General features: G+C 31.5%; 1 protein-coding gene across 1 annotated transcript in view; it reads left to right on the top strand.

Annotated features, from left to right (window-relative positions):
* Positions 1 to 527: 527 nt before the first annotated feature.
* LOC106478873 (SRSF protein kinase 3-like) overlaps positions 528 to 13,356 on the top strand; it is a 73,021-nt gene continuing 60,192 nt past the window's right edge. The window contains exons 1-2 of the mRNA XM_022382555.1: positions 528 to 600; positions 698 to 794. Of these exons, the coding sequence (XP_022238263.1) occupies positions 576 to 600; positions 698 to 794 (122 nt within the window). The 5' untranslated portion in view covers positions 528 to 575. The remainder of the gene's footprint in view (positions 601 to 697; positions 795 to 13,356) is intronic.

Raw genomic sequence — 13,356 nt, 5'->3', positions numbered from 1 at the left:
GGTTTCACATATATTACTCAAAATAAGTTATTTTTGTAAAACTAGAGTGTTTTACTTCCATGACTAAAATCGAATCGTTATATTTTTTTTAAACTAAAAATGTTTTACATGTATTAATAAGGTTTGGTTATTCCTCGTATTTTACATTCTTTAACTGAACCGTGTAAGTTTTGAAACCTTTTCTAATGTTTATTATTTTTTTTAAGGCTTCAAGTACTTAGATCATATTTTATATAGGATTCAATTGACAAAGACAAGCAAAAAATGGTTTATAAACACCTTGATATTTTATTTTAAACAGCACGTAGTATTAGTATTACAACATTGACGTTTGAATGATAACATTCACTTCGATTGTTTTTTCTGTGCCTGAATTCATACACGAATTCCTGTTAATTAGGCACATTTTACTGAGAAGATTTTGCTTTATAACGTTTTAAAATAAATTTCTCTCTCAACATGTTCTTCAAGGCTCAATATAAATAGTATCTCGGTATTTATTCGCAGCGGGGAGTTGAGGAACGTATTTCACTGCGCAAACTCTTATCGTTTCTGCTACCGCTAGATACACCAAAATGAATATCGACGTGAATAGAAAAGGTTAGTGAATTAGTAATTTTATATTAAAAACATTACTGTCTAAATAATTAAATTAATTAACTAAAAGGAGATTATCCACTCTCTTTTTGTTTATTAGTAATGGCCATCCAAGCTAAGAAGAAACGTTCGAAAGGACCAAAGTCGAAGTTCAAAGGACGGACAGCTGAGAATACTACTGACAGCAACAGGAAAAGGCAAGATAGGCCTAATTATTATTAATATACTCGTTAACCTAATAATCTTTTAGTAGTTGGGCCTAGTGTTAACGTTAGACTTAGAGGCAGTCTAATATTATTAGTCATAATATATCGTTTTTTTTTCAGAATTAAATCAAGAAAGAGACCTAGGCTGTAGCCGAAATCCTTACATGTAATCTTATTGGCATTAATATTGGATGTTATAACTTATAGTTATACTTATACTATAGTCTAATATAACTTACAAGTTAAACTTATACTATAGTTAAAGTTATACCCAGATTTATAATTGAATATACCATTTTGTTATTAATTTGCTTAACTTTCTAAATTACTCTCCATAAAATCCACTGAAATACTTTTTTTCGCTTTAATTTCCAGATGTTTAACATGATTAAATGGTAGTTGCTCTGTTTTAAACTAGTGAAAATTTACACATGGTGTAAGAGTCTAACATTTAAGACAGCTTTTTAGTGTGGTCAGTTACCATATTACTGTCATACCACTTTCATTGGCTATTGTTTGGTGTTGGATCACTGGTATTTCAGTATGACCTAGGCTGTGGTCATCATGTACATCTCACAGTCTAATGTTATAATGGATGGCTTGAACCTTAATTGTTTCATAATTTTTAAAACTCTGCAAAAATATTTGTCTGTCCTCTTTAAAGACTTGTACACAATACTTAAACTTATTATGGTTGAGATACTTGAATGTAATACAGTGTGGCACTTGTAATAATTGTAACAGAAGGACATTGAATTGTTGGAAGGAATTCAGAGGAGGGTCACTGGAATGGTGCCTGGGATGAAGGGGTTGTCATACGAGAAGAGGGTGAAGTCTTTCAGATTATTTTCTCTTGAAAAAAGAAGAGTTAGAGGGGATCTGATTGAAGTGTTTAAGATTGTAAAGGGAATTGATTGTGTTAATGCATCATATTTTTTCATACTTAACAGTGAGAATAGTAGGACTAGGGGACACATTTAAAATTGTGGCAGGGTAGTAGTAATCTTCACTTAAGACAGTTTTTTTTGTCTAATAGGGTGGTTGGCCTTTGGAATGGGTTGCCTTTGGATGTTGTAGAGGTAGTCAATTTAAGTGAGTTTAAGAGAAAGCTCGATAAATATATGAATGATAAGGGCTGGCTTTAAAATTTTTTAAATTATTTATTAATAGTTTTAGTTTAATTTAGAGGATGAGACAGCCGAGATGAACCAACGAGTTCCATGTTGTCTAAAAACATTATGTTATTAACTGAAAGTGATATCTCAGTTGGCAGGAGTGAAATAAATAGTCTTTGGATCATGGCTTTGATAACTGAGAGAATTTTAAAAATATAATCTTAATGAAATCCTTGCACAATTAGTAAAATTCTTGAATGGTAAAGATCAAGTAATTCCTTACTTAGATCCTGAGGAATAGAAGTTTAAATGTGGGAAAAGTAAGACCTGCAATCTAACCGTTAGACTTTTTGAGTAAAAAATTAAGGTAAGATATGATTAGTACAAGGTTCTGCAGAATTCCCTTAAAGAAATAATTCATAATTGAGTTTGTTTTTTATTAGTACCACATAAACATATCTGTTAACTATTGTAACTAGACAATTCATCTTATGAAACCAGTTGTAGGTTTCATTTATGAAGATTTTGTTATCAACTTTTAAACTGCTGTAGTAACATTCACCAAGAAGTTGTAATTCTTTGCACCATGTACATCTCATGGAAACTATTAATCATTATTAAGCCTTTTCATCCAGCATAGAAACAGTTGCTCAATATCAATGGAAAGATAATGTAAATTTTATATTATATCTCGAACATGACAAAACTTGCTGAAGATGTTATTAGTATATATATGACATGGGTGTTTGTTTGCACCCTAACTCTACTCCTCTGAGCCTATTGGGCCAATCTCAATCAATATTTATATGTCAACACTATGAACTATGGGGAAATGTCCTAAGTTGTTCAAAATTGAACTTAACCCTATTTTTATTTTGTATAGCCTGTTGGTTAATTACTCCCATCCTATTAAGTCAATCTCAAACAATCTTGGCAGGTTAATGCTTTAGACAATGTTGAATATTCTAAAGGGATTTAAGTTCAAAGTATGAAAGTTGCTGGATTGTTCCTCAAACAATCATGCTTTTCTCGTGGTCAATGAGAATTAGGGTGTTCCAGGGTGGGATCACCTCAAAATCTTTATTTGTTGGTAGATGGAAAGCAAACTGTAAATGTTGTTTATGAAGAAGTTTTAAAATTTTGAAAAAAGTTTATATTCAAGTTATTACTTTGAAATGTATGATTGCTGTTAAACTTGCAATGTTTTAATTATGTTTAAACATTCTTTTAAACCACTCGTAGTTAAATTGTTAGTTTATTGTAGAATGTGTATTTTCATAACTTGTATTTTAAATTGTGATGTAAACATAAATCAGGTTAGCCTGATAATCCTTAGTGGATAAAAAAAAGTGTGTTCAAAATCCCATGTAACTCTCAAATGTTACACTAACCTACACCAGTTAGTTATATTTCAAACGAATCTTGCATCATTCAGAGGATTTAAGTGGTAGTGGTAGAATAGGTATTGAGCAATTAGAACTAATGATAATTTTTTTTAGAAATTATGAATTAGAGGATTTCTAGTATTTTGTTTTACCAGCAAGACACTTTTTTTAAATTAAGAAATTAGTATGTGTCTGTAAATGATTTTATAAGACTAAATTTTTATTTATTTATTTATTACACTTAAATGAAAATTCTTCCTGTTTTTTGTATAATTTTTCTTTCAACAAAACTCCAACTACTTATAAACCACTTATCTTTGATAATGAATATGTTTTAATCTTTTGTTAAGAGGTTAAAAAAGTCCATCTAATGTGGGTTTAATCTTTTTGCGCACGTTTTTTGTTGTCGTTATATCTGCAGTAATCCCTAGTGGAGAAAATGTGTTCCAATATCCCATTTAACTCTGAAACATTACACAAACCTACACCAGTCAGTTATATTTCAACGTTTAGACATTCACAAGCTTAGTTTTGAATGAGTTTTAGAAGTCTTTCAATAAATGAAAGTATCAACTCATGCTAAATCATGTCATTTTAAGGTAAAATAGGCTATTGCCATTCTGGGATTATGTATGCAAATCAGAAGTAAAAACTAACAAACTTCAGATTATAATGAATGACTGTTTCACCCTCCTTTTTTGTTAGCTTCAGAGGTTCAGTGACATACAGTTGTATAAAGTAATCTAGGTTCTTAGTGTAGTATAGTCTTGATTTTTATTTGTAGTTTTCAGATATGTATAATAATGCTTTTAAATGTTGGGTTTCAGTGAATATAGTTTTAGTATTTATGGCATTTTGCACTTGTTAAAATTAACAAATCCAGCAGGCTCTAGTTAATAGTTTATTTAGTCCCATGGTCCTTGCAAGTATTTTGGTGGCCCAGTAATTGTCCAAACCTGAATTTTAAATATTAAGAATTAAGTTTAATTTAAAAAAAACTTTATTAGTGTATTATGTAAATTTGTAAAATATGTTTAATTTTAAACTATAGAAGTATTTTTTACATCTTCAATTTTAACGAGACTATATGACTAGCTCCTGTATTTTTGTCGCATTAATCTCTTGAACATTGTTGGTGTGCTTCATTTGGTATCAAATGTTCTTTTATACATTTATGTTAAAATTCAATATTTGATTATATTGATCGAGAACAAAGGTTTTTTGGACAGTTTTAAAAATACTTTGTTGCATTACCACAAAATATTACATTTATGTATTTATTTGATGATATGACTAAGATGTTTGCAGTTTTACTCACCAGTTAAAAGACATATAACTAAGTGATGAAACTTGAGCCTAAATTTTCTGTGATTATCATCACAAATAGTTATGATGAAGAATTACAGTGAAAGGAATCTTGGAGATTTCACAAACTTCACAAGATACATAGTGTATGTGTTCTGTTGTATTTCCACAAACTTGAGATGGGTATTCCTAATGTGTTTTTGAGTGGTCAAACTTTGTTGCACTCTTATTTCAACTCATTGAATTACATCAATTTTTCCTTTTCTTCTAAATGACTCATATTTATTTTTTACATACAAATTACAAGTTTCTCTTTGGTTCTGGCACTTATGTCTGGGGCCTTACTTTCTATATTTTCGGAAGCATTTGCAGTGCTTGTATAGATAATCCTAACGTAGAGAAGTTCTGTGCATTATCAGCTGTACCCACTATTTTAGTACCAACAGTAAACTTATACACGTTACAAACCACATGTAAATTAAGATTTGGAAATCATTAATTGTAAATTAAAACTTGAGAATCATGTCAGTGAAACTTGTAAATGTTCATAAATAGTTTGTAGCACATTTAAGGAAACCAAAGCTGAAGAGTTAGTAATATTTAGGGCATATAAATAGTCTACTTTTAATAGATTGTATGTGATAAAGAATGTGAAAATTAATATGTGAAATGTATTTGTTATAATAAGTGCATGTATTTAATAGCTTGGTCTTTGAAGGATCAGTAGGGCAAGGTATGGTAATCTAAGTTTGTTATTTCTTTTTATTAAGTAGAAGGTTTGAAAAGCAGTAAATGTACATAGTTAATTTCATGATACAACGGTTCTTTCCATATTTACATAGTATTCTGTAATCATATCACATAGTAGATCTGTACTTGGGCTTTTGAAGCTTGCTTAATAGCCTCAGAGTAAACGACAACATATTTTTGCAGTAAATAAGTTTATCAGGAAATATCAGAGATGGTTTCAAGTTTAATTAAAAGTCAAGTATTGACAAAATTCCAGTCAGCAAATAGAGATAATCAGCTTTCTGAACAACCAACTTTTCAACCCAAAAGAAAAAACGCTGAAAAATGTATATGAATTTTTTTATTTTTTAAATGTCAGTGTATTATTATTATTATTATTATTATTATAGTACTTGTAAGGAATGTCAAACGGGAATGCTTTTCTAAATGAAGACTGGCTTGAGCCTTTTACAAAAACATAATAGTTGTTGTGCTTTTAAGCTTGAAATATGATCTACTGGTTCCATATTTTTGTTTTTGCCATTACATTCATGTATTTGTGAAGAGCTTTAAAATGTTTCTCTGGTAGGGCACTTACTTTTGTTTAGTAACAGAAATATTCCCTTTATGTAACAAGCAATTTCTTTGTCTAAGTGTAGTGATAGCAATAAGTTAGGGCATGCTGTAGCTCTAATTACACCAGTCATAAGTTCAGTCAAATCCTTCAAACTCTATCTGGAATCTTTTTTACTGCTTTTAAACAGCATCACAAATATACTTTTTCACAACAAAAAATCCTTTGGCTTTCTTTATATGGTGTTTTACATGAGTAAATATTTTAATTGTTAAAGAAAAATGTTGTCAAAAGGCTTAAGTGAAATGCATTTATTTTCTAACTTGTTCTTAGTTGACACAATGCTGTAGCACATAAACCATTAAGTGGAGTTGTGTCACAGCTAAATATATCAATGCAATGGCACTGATGCTTGTATATTGGAGCCTTGTGAATATATCATTGAAGTGTTGTAGTGAGATACTGGAAAGATTAATAGAACTGTATAAAAAATGAAGATAGGTGAGATCTTGGCTAAAAAGAAATTTCTCAATACAATCTTGTAGTAAATAGCAGTAACTAACCTATAGTGCTTGCTTTTTGCTAGTAAAAATGCTGTTGTGATACCTGTAGAGCAATAAAGAGCATTTATTAGTGCTACCCAGGTTTTATAACAATCACCAACTCATTTACGTTTTCTGGTATCTTTTATACAATAGAGAGTTTACAACCATTGTAAATCATTCTTCTGTATATGCAGTTTCTAAGTTGTGTATTGAACAATGATAGAATATTGGCTGAAGAGAGTATGAGGGCATTGTTGTAGTGCAACAGTTTCTAAGTTGTATTGAACACTGATAGAATGTCGGCCGAAGAGAGTATAAGGGCATTGTTGTAGTGCAACAGTTTCTAAGTTGTGTATTGAACACTGATAGAATGTCGGCCGAAGAGAGTATAAAGGCATTGTTATAGTGCAACAGTTTCTAAGTTGTGTATTGAACAATGATAGAATGTCGGCTGAAGAGGGTATGAGGGCATTGTTATAGTGCAACAGTTTCTAAGTTGTGTATTGAACAATGATAGAATGTCGGCTGAAGAGAGTATGAGGGCATCGTTGTAGTGCAACAGTTTCTAAGTTGTGTATTGAACAATGATAGAATGTCAGCTGAAGAGGGTATGAGGGCATTGTTATAGTGCAACATTGTAGTGCCTATGTAACTTTCCTGAATTCTGTACTGTATTCATATGTATAACATTTCAATATTTATACATCTTATATTTTGCATGATATCTCTATCATTTTGTTAATAATAACTACATACTAGTTTCATTTAATATAGGTTTTAATTTTGATTTTGTGTGTGTGTGTGTTATGTATATACAGTAATAAAATATACAAGTAGTTTGTAAATATTTATTGATGGAAAAATAAATTCAATGCTTTACAAAGGGGCATTAAGAGAAACTTTTTAAACTTCAGCCATAAAAAGGGCCTCTGACTTTTTTTAACATGTAGCTAAAATACCAAGTTGTTGACCACTTTTAGACACAAGTTATTAGCTATGTGAAACAATTGAAATCATAATGTATGTTAATTTTTAAAAACTGCTAGAGTGATGGTCTGTACTTTGGAACTGGTCATTCATGGGTATTGATAGTTTATCAGTGTTATTTTGTTACATGCTTCTTTGGCATAATGAAATTGAAAAATATTATTTTAATTTTGGATGTTTTTTTTTGTTTTTTTTGTCAAAGTAGTAATAGTTCAGCTAAGATGTAGAAACTTTTGTTCAGAAAATATATAGCATATTTTTAAGTTATAAAGAGCTGCACTATAGTGTGCTTTCATTGTAATAACTGCACCACTTTGTGTGTTAACTGAACCTCACAATTCCAGACATTTAGATGTGTTGTCTAGTGTGATTGAACTGAACTCAGGTTTGTATGAACAACATACCCAACTTGAAGTGTCATCATGGTATGATTGAGCTGAATTCGGTGCCATATTCAAAGGTTATTAGTATATAATAAATAAACTTAGTATCCTGAAAATTGTTGAATCTCAAAGTCTAAGTTCAAGGGAGGTCCAGTTCAATCTACATTTTCGATCAATGTGTGTTATTGGGTTATACTAGTTTTGGAGAATTCCACTCCTCATCAGTAATCTTGAACACATTATTATATCTGCTGTTGTGCTGCTATATAATGTGAAGAACTGAATAGTGGCCAATGACACTTTTTCTTCACATCATCTATCCAGTGTATAGGTTTTTTCTCATAAAGACTACAAAGCACATTCATGCCAACAGTATGTTTGGTTGTTAGGAAATGACATTGAACAGCACCAGTTTATTTGTGTAAATAAGTCTGACTTCCTTCATAAGTTGATAATAAAGGAGAATAATCTCACCAAGCAAAACAAGTAATTTCTTATGATATGCATTACAGTTATTATTTTGTAGGCTTTGGGCTCAAAAGCCAAGATTGTTATTTCTTGGGATTTTTAAGTATTGGTTAGAATTGGGGTTTGATGAGTTCTTGTTTCATTACTTTTCTTAACAAAACTGTTGGAGGCTAACTTGATGACTTTTTTGTGTTGTGTGATTGATAGTTTTTTTAGCCATGACAGAGTGTTTCTTAAGTACAAACTTTTAGCTTGCAGTTCTGTCATCTCTTGACCGATTTGAGATCTAATTACAGTTTTAGATTCAGGAGGTCAAACCCTTTCTATTGGTGTATTTGACCACGCCCAAGATCTCATGGACCAACTTATTCTAATCCTGCCTAAAAGAATTTCAAGCGCCGCGGCTATTGACGATTCCCCCCCCCTTTTTTTTTAACTGTTGTGGTAAATAGCGTAATATTTTTATAAAACTTAAAAAGGTGTTTTGGATAATTGTGTTTGTGTGTTTTAAAGTATGTATAAACATCAAACGATAGTTTTCAACCCACTGAAACCTTACTCATCTTGCTTGATGTCACAACTTATTTTATATGTTCTTGTGCGTTGGTTGGTTGATAGCAATCTCTCGTACCAGTTGTTGATCATAATTATATCACGTGACACACGAACCTTGTAGAAATTATAGTGTAATAGCGACCATGCATGTGAATTTACAGTGAATCTGATCAAGGTATGGATTTTGATATGAACAGCTACATTTGTGAGCTAAAAAAAAAAAACGTTAAGTAGAAAAATACATGGTTTTAATTCTTAAGCAATAATAATAATACGTATAACATGAGTTTTTTCCCCCCCTCTTTCAAAATTCACATATGATGTGTGTTTTATTACAGAAAGTAACAAAATACTAACAAACATGTGTATCAAAAATATTGTAATTTATGGCGCTCGGATGATGCATTCGGCGAAACTAGTTTTCTATTGTACTAAATATCAACGTGCATGTGTCAGTTACTGTAATATACATAGATGTGATTCTATTCCTGTATTTCGCTGCGGTGTTTTTGCAAGACTTTCCACGTAATTCTTTGTAGCAGTAACGACATGATTTTAATTAACGAGTGAAATTTCTGACCACAGCGGAACATTGGTTCTTATAATTTCTTGACTTACAAAATAGACAAAAAACGTAATTTTGAATTTTACTATAGTTGGTTTATAAATTATTTATTGGTTCAAACAAACGCCTAATCTCGAATAAAGTGGAATTGTTAACCAGTTTGGAAAGACAGTGTGTATAAGTCTAGTTAGAGCAATAAATACAAGAGCTAAGCGAAGATAATTATCAAAGACCTTGTGTTCTTGGGCTATCGGTTGAAGAAACACCCATATAAGAGCGATGGTCATGTTAACACTGCGTTTGATGAATCATCAATTATGCTTTATGTACAGTGAGTTGTGTATGTACTCGAACCTCTTGTCGGTAGCACCTACGAGATAGATGTATTGTCCTCGTCTACTCACGCTGAAATGTGATTCTCGCGCTCTGATTAAAATCAACATATTCGAAAAATAAAAGCGAATGTACAGATAATTAATTTTCATCTTAAAACCATGTCATTTTCCGATTCAGTTTTGGTGAAATTGATTTGGTTATAATTTTACTTGTATTTTTTTTCTCTCCTTAGAAAGTGATTCCTTGAAAACTGGCGTAATTTCCTAATTTTAGCCATTTTTGTTTCTTTGTTTTCTAGTTTAGTTCTTCATCTCCCTAAGTACAATTTTCTTTTTCGTATAACTACTGACTGTGGTTCTTAGGGTTTCGGGATCTGATTAATCATGGTCGTTATTTCGGTTTAAGGTTTTTTCTAAAATTCCAAATCTGAAATGAATTGTCAGCCAATCACGATTAAGAGTATGGCAACGGATGCTGCTGATTGGTTACCTTCCCTGTGATCCACAGTTCAAAATTAGGAACAGTTTTCTGACCTAACAGTTGTGTGCATAAAGTGTCGTCCAGGTGATAAAACAAAAGTTATGATCATTGTAAAATAAACTACGAAAAACTCGTATTTTTATTATTTATCTATTATTATATTCCCCCTATTTGTGTAAAGCATTTTTACATTACCATGAGCTAAAAGTAAACTAGAAATTAGATTAACATGTTATGTTACTTATCAAATCTAAGGTGGTGATATTCCGTCAAGGCAGGTTATGGATATATTGAAAACGCCCTTGATGTTGACCTTGTTCCACTGGAAAATTATTTTTATTTTCCATTAACGTCATTCCTTGTCACGTGACCAGGCTATATTGAGGCCGTCCATCAAAACCATATGATCTTTTAAACATACAGCTTGTATATAGTTGTGAGGGTTTTGCACCACTCCCACCTCCCCCCGCGCTAGTAGCTGCTTCAGGAACACCTGATGTCAAGGTGTAATATGACGTACCAGATGTCTTTTCGAAATGTCTTAAGAGTATGATATCAATAATAGCTCAGTGGTTAAAACTGTTACTTTCAGTTTATCTTCATAATATCATTCCCCTTTCTGCTGATTTGCTCGTGTTTATTAATACTGTTACTTCCATTTTTTAATGTATTCAGATAAGTTTATCTTCTATGCTGTATTATATCTGTACAATGCTTAGATCATATAATTAATTTGCACATTATACTATTCTTTCGCTTATCTTTCTGTAATATGTTCTGTCTTCATCAACATGTGTTATTTTTCGTTTGCTTCAAGATATGATGAAATCATTATAAAGCTGCAAGAAATGATAATTTATACTTTTTTCAATTAAAACTTGCATACATTTTTTTCTCAATATTAAATTAAGCCTAACCTGCAATATGAAAACTCGCGAAACTTTTCCCTAAACCTAACCTGTAATAACATACTGACAAAATAAATAGTTTATCTCGTAGATACAAGCTTCTTTTTAAAGTAATATGAATTCAATATCTTACAAACAAGTGACTTAAGGTTATTCCGTTTTGAATTTGTATGTACCAATCAAAATGTATCCCATTCTTTTAGTTTTATCTAACGTTTTCCTGATCATACCCATATTTCCCTGGTTTTTGATTTTCTTTTCGTTTATAATATATGGGTTCTGTGTTTAGTCTACCCCCTTTTTTCTGTGTTCCACTTTCCCGTAATTGAATTTTTCCTTTCAGGGAAACCTATAAACGATTGTTTAAAAACATTATTTAGGCGCAAAATAGCAGAGTTACACATCGAAGTACACATACTTGTTAAAGAATGTGAGGATCAGTAAGCCATTGTTATAATGTGATTGGCGTCGCAGGATTGTGAATCTGAGGATTCGTGGTTCGTGTCTAGCTGTCGCAAAAAAAACAAAAAACTCATTCTACATTTAGGTCTGTGGGCACACTATAAGAATGAATGTCATTTATCACTATTTGATCAGACAAGTGTGCCCCAAGAGTTGGCGGTGGGTTCTATTAACTAGCTGCTTTCCTTCTTGTCTATCAGTTCAAAATTAGAGACTGGTGTGCGAATATTTCCCTTTGTGAAAGTTTGCACGAAAATTTTAAACATCTTGTAATTGGTCTCACTTTCAATAATAAAAAAAGAAAGTCAAATGCGCGCGAGATTGTTTTATTTAGTTTCTTAAGAAGTTCATTATTATACCGTATTAGTAGCCTCGGTGCTTAATTTACGAGTTTAATTAATAATGCCGCCGGAGTCTAGTTTTAAATAATGATAATGTAAATCTGCTGAAGAGAAAGCAAACATCCATCTTCATTCTTCCTGATTTTTAAATTGGTAGTAAGGTATCTACTACAACGATTATGAAGTTGAACTAGTAAGTTAATCATTTGTAATAATTACATACGTGGGAAAATAGCCAATGTCTTTGTTTTTTTATATATATATTTGTTAATTTCTTTTCTTCACCAAAAATTTAATGTCGGTGAAGAAAAGATGATGCAGAAGTTTGGTCTATTCTTTGATTCGATACTCCCACGGCAACAGACTAGTTTCGCCGAATTCACGGCTCATCAGTACTGCTTGGAAGACCTAAGCAAATAAATGAAGTAAGACTCACGTGGTGGTGTTGTCTTTTTTTTTCTGTATTTTGAATTTTGCGTAAAGCTACTCAAGGTTCATTTGCACTAGCCATCCTTAAGTTAGAAGCAATAGACTAGAGGAGAGGATGCTAATGAACACCACCAGCCAACAACTCTTGGGTTGCTCTTTACCAACGAAAAGTGGAGTTGGCCGTAACTATATAACGCCACCACTGCTCAAAACTGTGAGCATATGAGGTTACGGGATTCGAAACCGCGAAACCACGCCAGTTCTTTTTGTTTTCTAAAGGCTTGAAATTGATATGCTTGGTGAAATTAATATTTCGTTTTTTAAATCTTCTTTCTTATTTGTGAGAAGTAATTGAAGTTTCGTTGTTGTTTTTTTATTTAGCCTTAATTATTTATCCCTAATCAGTCATCGAAAGGCTTCATATGAATCAGGCATTGTACATACTAATATTATTATGCACTAAGAACTAAGTAAAAATGTAAATCTTCCCTGTTCAAACCTTTTTTTTTATATTTGACAGAGAAATAAAACAGACCAATTACAGCTATAATAAATTAATAGTTTACAGAGAAATGTGTGTATCGTATGCCTATGAACTGCTTGTTCACATGCACACGTATGATTATATATACATTAAAAATATTGATTTTTTTCAGTCTCCGTTTTAATAAAATTTCTATTACTCCCGCTTTTAAAGTATGTTTATATGTCTATATATATGGACATACACATATAGAAGGGCGTGTTTGTATATATCTATTCCCGATGAAGCTGTGATTTGAAACAAGTTTATTTTATCAGTACATACTACTGCATAAGGTCAAATGTAAGTACAAGAACCCGTACTCGTGTCTGACTTCTGTGTAATACGTTGTTAGGAATACTTGTATGTTTGTCAAACAAAGAAAACTGTTACATTATTTTTTTTTTCGTATTAGATGTATACAATATAATATTTTAACTCCAGCTTTGAAATTACCTGAGTG

This window comes from Limulus polyphemus, unplaced genomic scaffold, assembly GCF_000517525.1.
Source record: "Limulus polyphemus unplaced genomic scaffold, Limulus_polyphemus-2.1.2 Scaffold257, whole genome shotgun sequence".
In the NCBI taxonomy this organism is placed as follows: Eukaryota; Metazoa; Arthropoda; class Merostomata; order Xiphosura; family Limulidae; genus Limulus; species Limulus polyphemus.
Note: the sequence above shows the minus strand (reverse complement) of the source record. Positions and strands in the feature narration are given on the sequence as shown.